Here is a 17995-nt window from a genome sequence, read left to right on the forward strand (position 1 = left end):
TTTTTGATGTAATTAATGGTGAAATTGATTCACCTGGATTGCTTTCACGTATACCGCTATATGTACCTCCTAGACCCATGTGATATTTTGATGTCTTTAATGTCCCATTACATCGCGTCAATTATGCTTATCACAGTCCGTTAATGAGAGCATTCTGATGTATTAGTTTAATCTGCATAAAATTTCAAAAGCAACACTAAAACCAAATAGAGTTTCTTTACTAAATTCTCATAGATTTATGTAGAAATATTTTTTAATTTATAAATCATAGTCTGTAGGGAATTATTCTAAAGACCGAAATCATTAAATAAATAAATATAGGTCACCTTTGAAATATAGACTGTAGTGATCTTGACAGAGAGACAAACGGACGCACGCCGCTAGATCATCTGTAAATATAACGAAAATGGAAAATTTAATGTGTTGCAAATGGAATGACAAAATGGTCAACGCCATGGTAGCGGGTATGAAAACATACACCGCATTTTTGGCTTCTAGAACATTTGGTACGCTTTGATCGGGTTTGGTAGGATTTTTCTTAAATTTTGGTAGGAAATAACATACTTGAGTGGCAAAACTGGTTCCAATCTCTAAATCAAGTAGTGTATTTCGTACTATATCAATATTATGTCACCTCTCAAAAGTTTTTGACAAGAAAATCTTCTTCAAATCTTAACAAATGAAAGCGTGCTAAGTTCGGCCGGCCGGAGTCTTGGAAACCCACCACCATGAATTCTGCTCAAAGTTTACACAAAGGATTTGAACCTTACGTGAGACGATTATTGAAAATCGTAACAGAACACTACGTACAAAATTTCGTACTATTTCAGATAAAAATTGAGGCTTCCAGTGGCTTGAGATGTCAAATCAGGAGATCAGTTTATACAATATAAGAGCTATAGTAGGTTATACACCGATTTGGACCATACTCTTAACGAATGTTGGAGGTCATATCAGAACACTATGTGCAAAATGTCTGTTCAAACGGATAACAACTGCGTCTTTTAGGGGCTCAATATGTCAAATCGGGAAATCGATTTGTATGGGGGCTATATCAGGTTATTGACCGATTTTAATCGTACTGGGCGCAGTTGTTGTTCTGGTCATAACAGAACACCGTATGCAAAATTTCAGCCTAATCGGACAAAAAATTGCGGCTTGTAAGGACTCAAGAAGTCAAATCGGGAGATCGGTTTATATGGGAGCTATAACAGGCTAGAGACCAATTTGAACCGTACTAGACACATTTGTTGGAAGTCATAACATAACACCACATGCAAAATTTCAGCCAAATCGAACAAAAATTGCGTCATATAAGGACTCAAGAGCTATATCAGGTTATTGACCGATTCGGACCGTACTTGGAACAGTTATCGTAAGTCTTAACAGAACACTATGTGCAAAATTTCAGCCAAATCGGACTTCAAGCCTCCAGAAATCAAATCGGCAGATCGATTTGTATGGGAGCTTTATCTTAATCTGAACCGATATGGCCCCTTTGCAATCCCCAACGACCTACATCAATACTAAGTATTTGTGCAAAATTTCAAGCGGCTAGCTTATACCTTGGACCGCTATTGTGATTTCGATAGTCGGACGAACGGATGAACATGGCTAGATCGACTGAGAGCGTCGAGAGGATCAAGAATACACTTATATTGTATGGAGCCTTAGACGAATATTTCGAGGTATCACAAATGGAATGACTAGATTAGTATATCCCCATCCTATGTTAGTGGGTATAAAAATATAAGATCCGATTTCACTAAGCCGACGATAATTAAATGTGGTATATAACAGCATTGTTAATATTTAACAACTTTATGATAAAATAAGAACTCAACATATTTCCACCTGGCTAAGTCTCTTTTTGGCTGTAGCTTCGACCATCTACTTAGAACTAGATCTCTACTATACTTTCATAAAATCACTGCGAAATGAACACCTAAATATCTCTACAACAGTTAAATTTTGCCCGGTTCAGAAGGAGTTGGAAACGTATCCCTTTTAAACGAAGGAGCCTGGTATCTGGATTACTGTTTTATAATAGTACCACACGTCATTGGAATACCATTCTTCGCGATTTCCAAAACATCAGCCACGCGTCAACTTTTAAGAATGGGCTTGCAATTTTTCTTCAATATTAGTTGCTTAAAAATTAAATTTTTTTTTAACATTATTAATTTTTATCCTAATTTAAAGTATACTTAAATTTTTTTAGAAAAATTTATTTTCTCTTTTTATATTCAAAAATGAATATTTATTTTAAATTGTTTTGTTACTTTTATAAGCCTGCACTTTAATTTATTTTAATCGTGTTGTGTACGCATTTATGAAAGAAATAACGTTCACATTACAATTTTTTACAATTATCTCATTAATGAACTAAACACCATCCAGGTATTTCCATTTTAAATTGAATTGTGTACTTTTGATCTGGTAAAAATTTTGAATAACTAGTTTACTTCAAAGAATTGAATTTAGATATAAACAAAGAAGTCCCCTTAATAACGCAGTCCATTGAAATGTCGTGGAACTCGTGTAGGGGAAATTTACTTCGAATGATTCACTCAATTGCTAACGGCGCTACAGGGGAAACTGTTATAACAACGCGAACGACTACGAACATGTTCCACATTTTAACTCGTCGTACAATAAGCTGGGCAACACTCCGTTCCACAAGCATTCTCTCTCGCTGGCAAATGTAAAAAACAAATGTGTTCTCTCGCTCTCGCCCTCGTTCTCTCACCCAGCGACTTTAAAAAACCAACTATATGAATGGCCGTCTGGAGTCGCTAGCCATTGCTTAGTTGTGAAACTTGGCAGCACATTTTTTGCCGACGATATGTCAGAATATCCAAATGGGCTTGTCAGTTTGTTGACAGTACGCGGAGAACAACAACCTACAACGAAACGAAGCTAAAGTGTCGAGAATTTTTTTGTCGGTAATTTGGGGTAAATTCTGGTTTGCGATTGCGTATTTGTGCGTCAAAATATGATATTTTGCCAAAGAAAAATCAATTGTCGAATAAAAAGATCCAATTAAATGTACGAATTTGTCACATTTTGTGATTTTTTCATTGTGAAGTGCATTTTTGTTTACATATTCCCGTCGGTTGTAGTATTGCTTTAGTGGCCAGAAGTAAAAGATAAAGCAATTTGTGGAGAAAAAGAAGAAGCAACCGCAGCAGCACAACCAGAAGCAAAACAAAAAGAGCAAAACCTTTACCGAGAGAGTGTGAGAGCGTATATAACAAAAGCAAAAGATAAAAGAAAAACGAACCGTCAACAGAAAGAGGAAAGAAATTATATTGTATTTGTGTACTGTTTAATGTCCCCCAAGTGATTTTTGTCTAAATGTTTTATAAATAAATACAAATATCAAACAAAAAAAAAATATTAATAAATAATAATAAAAAGTACAAAGTGCCAATTGAAGGGAATTGTTTTTCCTTGCGGTTTTTGTTAACTGCAAAACACACGTCACAAAATGGCGTGTTTACATTCAACATCTGCAGCAATGCCCAGAACTACGGCAAGGATGTCTGGGAGGTTGTGGAGAGTGTTGCTGTTACTGCTCTCCACGTTCAGTGGCTGCTGTGGCCATCTAAATTTGTATCTGAATCCTCAGGAAGTCATGCGTCTATTAGGTAAGTCTTGACGCCGAAAGCAACGGAATTTTGAATGATTCTTATTTAAAAATACGAGAATTTCCCCCGCCCATCTGCCTGATATTAAATCTATTCCGTTTTTTTTTTTTTTTTGTTTTTTTTTTTGTAATTCAGTAGAATTAGCAGATAAATATTATCACGTTGTGTTTGCTTCCAACATCTTGTTGTTTGGATGCCTCTGTCTGTCTGTCAATAAAACGATAGACAATTCGAAGAATTGTTTTTGGAAACTCTCAGTGTTTGCTTACACCCTATTCCCCAATTGCGAGTCCATGCTGTGTAGAAGGCGCAGTGTCTCTGTTGTGCATATCTCTTAGTTTTGTTGTGAGAGTAAATACTTGTCAAATAAACTTCCGATGTTTTGTTGTTGTTGCTCAGCCCTTTCCTTAAGTCAATATTTAAATGTCGATTATTTTCTCAAATTTTGTTTTGTTGATACGCTGGCATCGAAAATACCATTGAAATATTTTCACGTATCCTCGCTAAAGTAACAAAGAAGGAAGCAAAGAAAACACACAAGGAACTGTGGAAAAACATGGTTATTTCAGAGAAACGTACTTTGTCTAGCAAAACGAATAATTTGTAGTCTTTATTCTTTTTTCAAAGAATGTTTTTATTGAACACAATGCCTAAAAGCTGTGTCGTAACCAGTGTTGCCGTTTCTGGTTGACTCCCACCAAAATTGATAGGTTCTTTTCTCGTGGTAGTTTAATAGGTCCTCCAATTTTGGTACATTTTTCCAATATGTTAAAACTAAGATAATAACTGATAAATAACCCGAGGATAACTTAAAAACGTTTCACTTTATATTGTTTCTGTGTATTCGCAAAGAGTGCAATATAAAACTATTTAAAAGTCAAAGTAACACTTTGACGTAAGGCTTGAAGTATCCATCAAAAGAAGTATCCATAATTCAAGATTCTAGGTTGTTCTATCTATAGCTCTGTAAAATTATTATCCGATCTAGACTTTATTCCTCTCGTATACCGGGAATTTTATAAAAGTCTCCGTTCAACTTAAGTTAATAAAATATGGACCTTAAATAAGCCCAAAAGGTTGCATCGTGCACACAGTGGCCACTAAATTTAAATACTTTGCATTCTTAACCATATACTGTTACAAGAAGTCTCATTATTTCAAATTTCAGAGGATAAAACTGGTATGAGTGTCTAGGTATATGCTCCAAATTAAGTGAATTCTGGTTAAAAAAAAAAATTGGCTTTTGTGCGTTCTGAAGATCGGGCTATAGGCAGCTACATACAAATATAGTCAGATTTGGTCCATTCTTCAGTTTCGAGGGGTACAATGCCTCTCATTGTAATAGGCCATCTATGAACATTGCCCGTTATTTTTATAGGCTGTAAAGTGATTTGATTTTAACGGGGTTCTTTGTAGGGTGTAAAATTTAAGCATTATTCGGCATGTTGCAAATGGAATGACAAAATTACCAAGTATTCGGTGGTGATTTTTGATTTCTGGAACATTTGGTTGGATGCCTTATGTTTTTTGTAAGAAATAATTTTTTTAATGGCAACACTGGTCAAATCTCGAGGGCTTAAACTGAGTTAAGCATAAAAAGTCATTTGTATTAGAAATCGAAATTTTTACATTATAAGGATTTTTTTTTTTATTTAAAGAGCTGTTTGATTTAGTCATACACAAAAAAAATAAAAACCGTTTTCAATCACGAATTTAATTGTTTAAATTTTTTTTATTGAAACTGCTTATATCACGAAAATAATAGTATGAATCACGGTTTTTGGAAAAGTAAGTGAAAAAATTTCAATTAAAAGATTTTCTATTCAATTATAAAAAAAGATTGAAATTTTCAATTATTTTTTTAATTGATCCAAAAATTAATGAAATCTTTAAAATTTTAAATTAATTTATTAATTGACCCATTGATTGAAAATTACAAAATATTCAATAACGAATGTGATTGAAAACATTTTAAGACTCTGTTAAAAAATTACTAAATCAATTAATTTTTTTAATTGATTTGGCAACATTTTAAATCACGACTGTAACTGAAAATAAAAATCATATTCAATTAAAAAATGATTGAATCAATAAATTTTTTAATTGAAAACGATTTTGTTTTCATTTATTTTCAATTGGAAATTTTTTTGCGATTTGTTCTTTCTGCGTAGAAGAATGGGGAGATAATTTTAAGATATATTCTTACAATGCCGAGTTTAAAGAGATGTGTTATCGAAACAAACTTCCAGTTACCCAAATTTGCGACTTAAGACATTTTTCTATTCAAATAATGCTCAGCATAGGCAAATTTTATAAAGAAGGCAAACATTTAATTTTAGCATATTACTCCAATCTGTAAAATCCATAACCCATTGTAATTGTAATTGCCTTAACACCTTTGCTTTTTGCACGTTTTTTTCGCTATCTATTATTGAAACGATACCAGTAAAGTATAATCCAGATGAGATTTTAGGTTAAAAATTTTCAACTTTTTAAGAAAACCATTCAAAGGTTTTTTAACTGACGAACTTACTTACTGAAAACTTACATTTTATTAATACTGGCAAATTCAGCTCTATCCGTACGTTTTTTATACCCTCCACCATAAGATGGGGGGTATACTAATTTCGTCATTCTGATTGTAACTACTCGAAATATTCGTCTTAGACCCCATAAAGTATATATATTTTTGATCGTCGTGAAATTTTATGTCGATCTAGCCATGTCCGTCCGTCTGTCCGTCCGTCCGTCCGTCCGTCCGTCTGTCTGTCGAAAGCACGCTAACTTCCGAAGGAGTAAAGCTAGCCGCTTGAAATTTTGCACAAATACTTCTTATTAGTGTAGGTCGGTTGGTATTGTAAATGGGCCATATCGGCCTATGTTTTGATATAGCTGCCATATAAACCGATCTTGGGTCTTGACTTCTTGAGCCTCTAGAGTGCGCAATTCTCATCCGATTGGGATGAAATTTTGCACGACGTGTTTTGTTATGATATCCAACAACTGTGCCAAGTATGGTTCAAATCGGTTTATAACCTGATATAGCTGTCATATAAACCGATCTGGGGTCTTGACTTCTTGAGCCTCTAGAGTGCGGAATTCTTATCCGATTGGAATAAAATTTTGCACGACGTGTTTCGTTATTATATCCAACAACTGTGCCAAGTATGGTTCAAATCGGATCATAACCTGAAATAGCTGCCATATAAACCGATCTGGGATCTTGACTTCTTGAGCCTCTAGAGGTCGCAATTATTATCCGATTTGCCTGAAATTTTGTACGACGGATTCTCTCATGACCATTAACATACGTGTTTATTATGGTCTGAATCGGTCTATAGCCCGATACAGATCCCATATAAATCGATCTCTCTATTTTACTTCTTGAGCCCACAAAGAGCGCAATTCTTATTCGAATTGGCTGACATTTAACACAAGTCTTCAACATAAATATAATTTAATTGTGGTCCAAACCGGACCATATCTTAATATCGCTCTAATAGCAGAGAAAATCTTTTCTTATATCCTTTTTTTTTTTGCTAAGAAGAGATGCCGGGAAAAGAACTCGACAAATGCAATGGAGGGTGGAGGGTATATAAGATTCGGCCCGGCCGAACTTAGCACGCTTTTACTTGTTCTCTTTTTTATGGTACTTAAATGAATAAAATTGAAAAAAAAAAAAACATTCAGTCAACTAATAAACATTTTTCATGTATACCTATAAGCAAAATTTTCCGGTCGAATTTATCACGTTTTTACTCGTTCATAGTTGTTTTTATTATCTATCTGTAAACTCTATAATAAAGAGTATATTTTAAAATTGAAATAAATCGTAATGGATGCAATACTTAGCATTTCGCATATAATATCTCGAAGAATTGATCCGTATGATCAATATTAGGAAGCCTTATTTTTTATGGATAAAATTACATATTCCAACACAATCTTATACACATAACTACCTCACTTTATATTTATAAAGTTCTCCATCTTCGTGCACGTATTGCATTTTTATACCCACCACCGAAGGATGGGGGTATATTAATTTTGTCATTCCGTTTGCAACACATCGAAATATCCATTTCCGACCCTATGAAGTACATATATTCTTGATCAGCGTAAAAATCTAAGACGATCTAGACATGTCCATCCGTTTGTGCGTCTGTCTGTTGAAATCACGCTACAGTCTTTAAAAATGGAGATATTGAGTTGAAACTTTGCACAGATTCTTTTTTTTTCCATAAGCGGTTAAGTTCGAAGATAGGCTAAATCGGACTATATCTTGATATAGCCCCCATATAGACCGATCCGCCGATTTAGATCGATCCAGTTTTGGATATAGCTGCCATATAGACCGATTCTCCGATTTAGGGTCTGAGGCCCATAAAAGCCACATTTATTATCCGATTTTGCTGAAATTTGGGACAGTGAGTTGTGTTAGACCCCTCGACATGCTTCGACAATTTTGCCCAGATCGGTGCAGATTGGGATATAGCTGCCATATAGACCGATCCTCCGATTTGGGGTCTGAGGCCCATAAAAGCCACATTTATTATCCGATTTTGCTGAAATTTGGGACAGTGAGTTGTGTTAGACCCCTCGACATGCTTCGACAATTTTGCCCAGATCGGTCCAGATTGGGATATAGCTGCCATATAGACCGATCCCCCGATTTAGTGTCTGAGGCCCATTAAAGCCAAATTCATCATCTGATTTTGCTGAAATTTGGGGCAGTCAGTTGTCTTAGGGCCTACGATATATTTCTCAATTTGGCCGTGATCGGTTCAGATTTGGATATAGCTGCCTTATAGGCCGATCTCTCGACTTAAGGTTTTGGACCCATAAAAGGCGCATTTATTGTCCGATGTCACCGAAATTTAGGCCGTTGAGTTAGGTTAAGTCCCTTGATATATTTGTGCAATATGGCACAGATCGGTACAGATTTGGATATAGCTGCCGATCCTCCGATTTAGGGTCATAGGCCCATAAAAGCCGCATTAACTATCCGATTTTCCTGAAATTTGGGACAGTAAGTTGTCTTAGGCCCCTCGATGTCTTTCTTCAATTTGGCCCTGATCGGTTCAGCTTTGGATGTAGCTGCCGTATAGACCGATCTCTCGATTTAAGATTTTGGACCCATAAAAGCGCATTTATTGTCCGATGTTGATGAAATTTGGTACGGAAAGTTGAATTAAGCTCGTCCGCATATATCGGCAACTTGGTCTAGATCGATACAGATTTGGATATAGCAGCCATGTTGACCGATATCTCGATTTTAAGTCTTGGCCCCATAATTGGCGCATTTATAAACCGATTTCACTGAAATTTGACACAGTGACTTATATTAGGCTTCTCGACATCCGTATCCTATATGGTTTAGATCGGTTTGTTTTTAGATATAGCATCTAAAAAGGTCAATATCCTGTTATACACAATAAATCAATGACACATTTCGATATAGCTGCTATGGGACATAAGGTATGCATTTTTACCGGATTTTGACGAAAGGTGATTTACGTATATACCCGAGGTGGTGGGTATCCAAAGTTCGGCACGGCCGAACTTAACGCCTTTTTACTTGTTTAATTTCATCCATTTATATTTTCATATGGGGGATTTTTCTTTTTTCACTCTTCATAATCTCACTAAAAATTTTAAAATTGTTCACATATTCCACTCTTTAGATGTTTTTTAGGCAATTGTTTTACTATAACCACGTGTTTTCTTAAATTGCATTGCGCCCAAAATGAAAATAGTATTGTGTGGGTTATTTTTGTATTCAGTGGTGTATGCGTGCATATATTTGGCTCATTCGCACTTCTTTTCGTATTACATCTGTTTGAAAGAGAACAATATATCATCTTGTTTTCCATAGAAACAGATACATACCGTTTATGATATTGAAAAACAATTCTAGTTCGTACAATTAAAGATTTGTTAAACATATGTGTTTTTTAACAGTCATATATCATGATACAATACACAGTAGAATTTCAATGTAAAAATTAATAAAGTTATTAATCACCTTTTTAAAAATGTTATTACTGGTCAATACCATGTTTAATTGGTAAATTCTAACGGCCATATTCACAAAAGTTAATGAAGCCTTAAATAACCTTAAAAGGAAATCAGTCAAATAAGCCTTTTTCAAATATAGATTAAGTTTTTATACCCTCCACCATAAAGCTAGCCGCTTGAAATTTTGCACAAATACTTCTTATTAGTGTAGGTCGGTTGGTATTGTAAATGGGCCATATCGGTCCATGTTTTGATATAGCTGCCATATAAACCGATCTTGGGTATTGACTTCTTGAGCCTCTAGAGTGCGCAATTCTTGTCCGATTGGGATAAAATTTTGCACGACGTGTTTTGCTATGATATCAAATAACTGTGCCAAGTATGGTTCAAATCGGTCTATAACCTGATATAGCTGCCATATAAACCGATCTTGGGTCTTGACTTCTTGGGGCCTCTAGAGAGCGCAATTCTTATCCGATTTGCCTGAAATTTTGTACGACGGATCCTCTCATGACCATCAACATACATACGTGTTTATTAGGGTCACAATCGGTCTATAGCCCGATACAGCTCCCATATATTTTACTTTTTGAGGCCCCAACATATAATTTAATTGTGGTCTAAACCGGATCATATCTTGATATCGCTCTAATAGCAGAGCAAATTTTTTCTTATATCATTTTTTGCCTAAGAAGAGATGCCGGGAAAGAACTGACAAATGCGCTCCATGGTGGAGGGTATATAAGATTCGGCCCGGCCGAACTTAGTACGCTTTTACTTGTTGTTATTCCCTTACTAATGCTGGCTTCATTTGTGTTGTATCCCGCCATGCGAAAACCTCTCTGCCAAGTGGTGTCTCTTTGCGGCATGCCGTTCGGACTCGGCATAAAAGAGGAACCCCCTTATCATGGGGCTTAAACTTTAATCGGACTGCATTCATTGATATGAGAGAAGTGTCCCCTGTTACTTAATTCAATGTTCATGGGAAATTTTGTAGTACTTAACTATATTTATCTACTATATTCTTAATTATATAACCAAATAAGAAACGATTTGGACCACTTATTTTGGATACAGAGGGGCATTATACATTCTACAGTTTGAAATTTCAGCGAAATTGGGCTATTAATTCTCCATATATAAGATTAAGACGCTAAGCTGGAAGAACAGCCTATATGGCATACATTGACCATATTTAGAAAAGATATAATGGGGCTAGTATTGCCCGCTGTTCCAAATTTGTAAGAAATCCCAACGCACTGTTTGGAATTCAACGAAATCAAGTAATAAATGGTGTTTTTAAAAGCATTCGACCCTTAATCAGCAAATCGGTCTATATTAAAGCAATATTAAAATATAGTCCAATCTGAACCATATACGCGTCGGATGACGGTAAGATAAAAAGCTCACTGTTCCACATTTCAACGAAATCAGGTAATAAATGCGTCTGTTATGGGCTTAAGACGCTAAATAAGCAGGTCGGTCGATATGGGAGCTATATCCATATATGGTCCGATCTTGACCATATTCAATTCATATTTTAATGTCAACTAGCCTATTAAAAGTCTCTGTTCTAGTTTCAGTGAGATCGGGTAATAAATGCGTCTGTTATAGGTTTAAGACCCTAAAGCGACAGATGGTTCTACAAGACAGCTACATGTTAGGATTACCCGATATAGACCAAATTTGTTTCGAAAATCGCAAGTCATAGTACAACTCTCTGTGCCAAATTTCAGCGAAATCCGATAATAAAAGTAACTTAAGAGCTTAAGACCTTAAATTGGCAGATCGGTCTCTATATAGCAGCTATATTAAAATTTACTCAAGAACTTAACCTGCGTATGGAAGTAATACGGGTTTTTTGCCAAATTTCAGCTCAATATCTTAACTTTAAAAGACTGTAGCGCGATTACAACTGATGGACGAACGGGCGGACACGCGGACATCGTTAAATCATCTTAGAGTTTTACGACGATTAGCAATATATATATATACCTTGTAGGGGTCGAACATAAGTATTTCGATGTATTAGAAATGGAATGACTAAATGAATATACATACTACGGTAGTGGGTAGAGAAATTTACACCATGATCAACCTCGCATGTTTGCATTCAGCAATTGATTCCATATCCATTTATTACCACAAGAGGCTTACTAATGAATACGCCAACACCACACAAGAGAATTTATCTAGTTTTTGATATAAAAAACTTCCTTAGAGTTTGTATTATTTCCATTTTCCCCGTTTTCGCGAATTTGAGCACGTTTACATTGAAACATATATTTTATAATGGCGTCAAAATTTTAAGTACATTTTTGCCGCGATGATAAGAATAGAATTGTGTTCATCCAGTAAGACATTAATACCAAATTGTAGTAAAAATATGGGCCATTAACGCGAATAGACCTGATTAGCTGCCATATAAACATATCTCTCGATGTGACTGCTATAGAGGGTACATAAGAACCGGCCCGGTCGAACTTATCACGTCACAACAACAGCAACGTGTTTGTAAGGAGCTTGCACTTCACCCGCACTATGGTCGTTGGCTTGATTTCTAACAAACAATAATATCATAAATGCTCTATCATACAACCCACCTATAGGTTCAAAGTATTTTAATATCGGTATTCCGTATATAACACCTTGAGATGCCCATCTGCAAATCCATAAAATGTCAAGCCTGGGTAGCGTTATTCCTTAGTTAAAAAATGTCGAGATTTTGTTGAGGAAAAATTTTGTAAAATCTATGCTAATGACTTTCATGTTTAAGGTCAATCCAGTATAAATGATTGAAAATGATAATGCTAAACAAATTGTACTCATTTTGAGTACAATTTTTAATTAAAACATCACAAAAAAAAAAATAAAACGGCATTGAATTCAATGAAGTGTATGCCCCTGCCACCCAAGAGTAATTAACACGCTTCGACGGTCAATAAATGCACGACCTGACTTGAAATTGGTCGGATTCGTGATTCTGATTTCCTGAGACCCTCCGAGAACAACTTTCTATATAGAATATTCAGAGTGCTTCGGTTTTTCAAGGAATGTGATCAATTCTCCGTATGTTGAGCTAGCTTTGTTTAAATGCCATCATGTTCATTGAGCTACAAATATGAATCGCACAGAAGCTGGAATTTTTGTGGGAAATTTTGCATTTGCAGGATTTAAGTTGTGGGAAATTTTGCATTTGCAGGATTTAAGTTGGCTCATCACATTATTCACTCCATGATATTATAATTCATTCCAAAGATCTCACGCAATACCATTTATTACCCACCACAAGTGTATTGTGCACTTTGTCCAATACAAAACACTACTTAAAATGCATTAAGTTCTTACCCGAAGAACGACCACAAATCATGCCCGCCATAATGACACACTTAGTAAAAACAAATTTCTAATGAGTTGTATATTTGGTCGTTCATTGTTTATACACACTCAGTCCAAACGAACGAAAACAATATTCAACAATACACCACATAGTATATTGAACATGGAATTTGTATCCACTTGAGAACATGAGACTTTGGGGCATTAGTGATTTTGTTGCCATCATTGTTGTTTACATTAACAAAAATTGTATGGAAATTATTAAATTGTATCTCTTGTGGTTTTCGATTGTTCGCTTATTAAATATGCCCCACGTACATAATGGAGTTCCGTCTGGAGGATTGTCAAAGTGTCTACAGACATATTTACGTATGTGCACACTTGGTGGATGGATATAAGTGCATATATAATTTATGACTTGTAATAATTAAATAAATATTATTTTTATACTATTCTTTAACGTTCTGTTAATTTCCATAAACACAGCAAACCCCGTGATGGTCCGTTTAACTCTTATTAATTAGACTAACAAAGACAGTCTGGCTGTATAAATGGAGGTATAGGTTTACTTTAGGGTCTGTCCCTGTACCTTTAATGGTGGTATACGGACAGACGTGCAAGCCTGGGTGAAGAACTCATATCCAATGGCTCTTGGACTGGTTAAGAAAACTCATTAATATTGAACAACACACTTCTTTGTTGTTGCCATTCTCAATGGGTTTTAAGAGATTTAATGTATCTTTTGTCGCTGGTGCGCTGTTGTTATTGGTGTTGGTGCCTCATGTCGCCTCCTTTGGTTTCTAGCATAAATCGTAGACTTAATGATGATTTGATGTATTACTTGTACTTTTTGGCATCTCTCCTCTGCGCCTTTGGGCCCATGTTCTTGCTCGTATTGATTGTATCTGAAGCTGCTTTTGAAGAAATGAAAAATGCCAGCCCAACTAATTTATTATCATTTGCCGTAGTCAAATTTGGTTAAACTCCTGTCTTCGTATTTGTAAATCGTTTTACGTTTTTCGTGATTCAATTTCTGTCGAAGGGAGGAAACATGGCCTCACGGCCCTTGAACGAGCCTAGTCAAACTGTGATTTCATATTTGGAAAAATTTCCAATTTTAATTGGTTTCTTGATTTTGCCTTCGAGACTTGTGAAACGAACCCAATTGCGGTGGTGCAGTGTAATTTGTGGTGAAATGTTGTATAACATTTAATCATCAATCACTTAAAGTTTTCCCACAAAAAAGTTTTGAAATTTATTACCATCATGATTGAATGGCTGACTCCTCTGATTGTCTAACTGATTACATGGATCGTTGTAGCCTCGTTCGGCTTAGCATCGGATTAGCCCCAACTCTGAGGGTTCCGCATTTTATATTTGTGTAAGACATGTACCAATTAAAGAAATCGAGAATTTTAAATAAAATTTGGCATAATTTCATTGATTACGTCCATACAATCTAACAATCAATGTATCATCATCCTTCATCCCCTATTAGACATAATGAAACATGGTCTATAAAAATAGCTTTTTGTTTAACCAATCCAACAGTTAATTGGTTGTTTATTAGATTTTCGAGTCGAGGCTTATTGTAAGGAAATCTTCAAACCTAGTTCATTTCTGATTCCATACTAATTGTTTCTATCCATCGCCACAAGAAGAAGGCTAAGCTATTCTTGTCAATTCCTTTGCATTTTAAAATCTATTAATGAGGAACGAAAAATCTGAAACGTTTTGTCGATGTCCGTGTATCTGTTTGTTGTAGGTCTTTACAAATAAAGCTATCTATATTCCTTATCTCATTTCGACGTAGCCTCTCTTAAATGCATATGGCGCATATGTTAACTTTCATTACCGAGGGCTCATTTTACTACCGTCCATCATGGGATAGTGTTACACAAATTTCGTGATTCCGTTTGTAGCACCTCATCTAAAGGGTGGCTTTTTAGAGCTATAGGAAAGTTTTTTAAAAAAACACATAGATTTCAAAAAAATGCATGAAATCTTTATTTGAATCGATAGTACGGCCCATATAATTTATTGTTTGAAGATTATTTCATGTTGAACGTGACTGCGCCTCAAATGGTCCATCCGCTTAGTCCAATTTTTGGCTAACTCTTTCTAACATTCCGGTATCTCACTATTAAATGCTTCAATGTTGTCTTCCAATGCGTAAATTGAAGCAGGCTTGTCTGTTCAGACATGAGGTTTTACATAGCCCCACTAAAAATATCCTAAAGGCGTTATATCGCACGATCTAGGCGGCCAATTGACCGCTCCCGTAAGTGAAATAAAATGTGAACCGAAAACGCGCCTTAATAAGTCCATTCTTACGCGTGTTGTGTGGCATGTGGCACCGTCTTGTTGAAACCACATGCCATGCAAGTCAAGCTCTTGCATTTTGGCCAAAAAAAATTGGATATCATCTCACTGTAGCGCTCACCACTCACAATTATTGGGTTGCCCAAAAAGTAATTGCGGATTTTTCATATAGTCGGCGTTGACAAATTTTTTCACAGCTTGTGACTCTGTAATTGCATTCTTTCTTCTGTCAGTTATCAGCTGTTACTTTTAGCTTGCTTTAGAAAAAAAGTGTAAAAAAAGTATATTTGATTAAAGTTCATTCTAAGTTTTATTAAAAATGCATTTACTTTCTTTTAAAAAATCCGCAATTACTTTTTGGACAACCCAATACGATATGATTCGCGTCATCTTTGAAGAAATACGATCCAAAGATGGCACCAGCCCATAAAGCGCACCAAATTGAATTTTTCTGGATGCATTGGTAGCTCTTAATATGCTTCTGGCTGATTTTTTGCAGGTATAGGATGGGACATCTAGAATTTTTTCCAGGGTCTCTATAGGAGTGGTTCTTATCGCCGCGTACATGCGAAGACACGTGTTCTTTTAAACTTAAGGTTGGTATACACATCTTGTATGGATGATCTTCACGACGTACGACACAACAATACGGTTTTCAAAATCATCCATGTTTGTCTGTGTATGATAAGAACATCAGTGGATTTTTTTTTTGTAGTCGTTTTTCTATCAGTATACATGTAGTTTGCCCCTTTTGCTTAATGTTGTAATGTTCTTGGGCAAATTTGCATAGGCATATGAAGTCGGCCTCCTTCTGTAGTAACACCCGAAATACTGCATCAGGTCCGGGTGACTTAATATTTTGAAGATCTTCAAGGCTTCCTTTGTAAGGATAAGCCTGCGATCAACCTCATTATTCCAAGAATCCGGTGTCTCCGTGAGTCCCGTCGTATCCTGTGGAAAATGGGTTTTCATTAAAAGCCTCAAAATGTCTTCCGCTCTCTCTGCTTTCTCTTCCATGTCGTCTACTAACGTTTCGGTTTGGCCATGGGTTTTTCAAAAAAATGTTTTCATCTTGGAGGCGTCATTAACGCTATCGACCTGTTCGCAGAAAAGGTTCCATTTCATTCTATTCATTGATCGCTGTGTAATACATGTCTGCCAATTAACTTCCGCGTTTCTACGACGTGCTCCGTTATAAAGTCTACGGATCTCTGTCCCAATATTGCGAATCACCCCAGTCATCCACGGTTTTTCTTCGGCTGATTTCCTTTCAGGAAAGGGTAAATAATCTTCGAAAAGCCCCACTAGGTCAGCGGTAATCCTGTTGTCAATGTCTTCTATCATTGGACAATCTATATTATCTTGCCCAATTTTTTTGCTGAGTTGTCATCCGAATTTGGTCCAGTTGGTTTTCAACTTATTAAGAAAGCTTATCGGATTCGGCGCTGGCCGTGCTATTCTAAATCTAATGTAGCGATGGTCAGAGAAGGAGTGCTCCATGGAGACCCTCCAATTCTGAACCTAATCGATAAGATTTTCCGAATATATTGTCGAATCTAAGACCTCCTCCCTAATCCTATTAACAAATGTAGCGGTGTTACCAATATTAAGTGTTAATACGAGGGTTGCCTTTTATATTTCGGGATTAGGAAAAAAAACAAATATTAATCATCGAAGTTCGCTTTATTGTTTTTGAAAATATTCCCCATTAAGATCTATACACTTTCGCATGCGTTTAAACCAATTGTCGAAACACCTTTGGCACTCTGATTGAGGTATCTCCAGAACATGCATTTTGAACGCATCAACCGCTTCTTCAGGTGTCGAAAAACGTTGCCCTCTCATTTTATTTTTTATGTACGGAAATAAAAAGAAGTCATTCGGCGCCAAGTCAGGACTATACGGCGGATGACTCATCAAATCGATGCTTTGAGTGCTCAAAAGTGCAATTGTTTGAGCCGATCTGTGAGATTGTGACATTGTCTTGGTGAAGAGTGATCAGTCTTCGGCGGTAGGTTTTCCTGATTTCTTGGAAGACAATTAGCAAACAATCGTTTGTGTACCACTCATAATTGACTGTTCTGGCTTGCTCTAGTGGTACGATTGCGACATGTCCATTTTTTCCCAAAAAAACTGGCGATCATTTGCTTAGAAGTGATTCGTGCTCGAGCAACTTTTGTTGGATTTGACTCATCTTGAAACACCCATACAGTCGACTGCTGTTTGCTTTAGGGCTCATAAGCATAATTCCACGATTCATCGCCTGCCACGATGTTATAGACGTGTTTCGAAGCACCGCGATTGTATTTCTGGAGCATTTCTTTCGATCAATCGCCACGTAAAACTTTTTTGACGGTCAAATATTCATGCAATATTGAATGTATACTAGTCCCACTAATATCTACGGTTGTCTCAATCTCATGATAGGTCACATGACGATCTTGCAATAGCAGTTGGCGCACAACATCAATGATTTTTAAAACAACAATTGATTTTGGACGACCTTCACGAAGTTCGTCTTGGAGTGACATTCGACCTCGGTTGAATTCACCACACCATCGATAAACACTGGTCCGCTGGATGAAATTTTATCGCCTAAAATTGAATTAACTTCATCGATGCACTTTTATTGAGTTAATTCACGTCAAAAGTTGTAAAAAATTATC

The 17995-nt window shown here is 36.1% G+C and overlaps 1 protein-coding gene across 1 annotated transcript in view; it reads left to right on the forward strand.

The window, feature by feature from the left end:
* Positions 1-2880: 2880 nt before the first annotated feature.
* The window catches only part of LOC106092464 (tyrosine-protein kinase Dnt), a 131677-nt gene continuing 116562 nt past the window's right edge, over positions 2881-17995 (forward strand). Inside the window, exon 1 of the mRNA XM_013259338.2 lies at positions 2881-3650. Coding sequence (XP_013114792.1) covers positions 3491-3650 — 160 coding nt within the window. The 5' untranslated portion in view covers positions 2881-3490. The remainder of the gene's footprint in view (positions 3651-17995) is intronic.

Source organism: Stomoxys calcitrans, chromosome 3 (assembly GCF_963082655.1).
Source record: "Stomoxys calcitrans chromosome 3, idStoCalc2.1, whole genome shotgun sequence".
Taxonomy (NCBI): Eukaryota; Metazoa; Arthropoda; class Insecta; order Diptera; family Muscidae; genus Stomoxys; species Stomoxys calcitrans.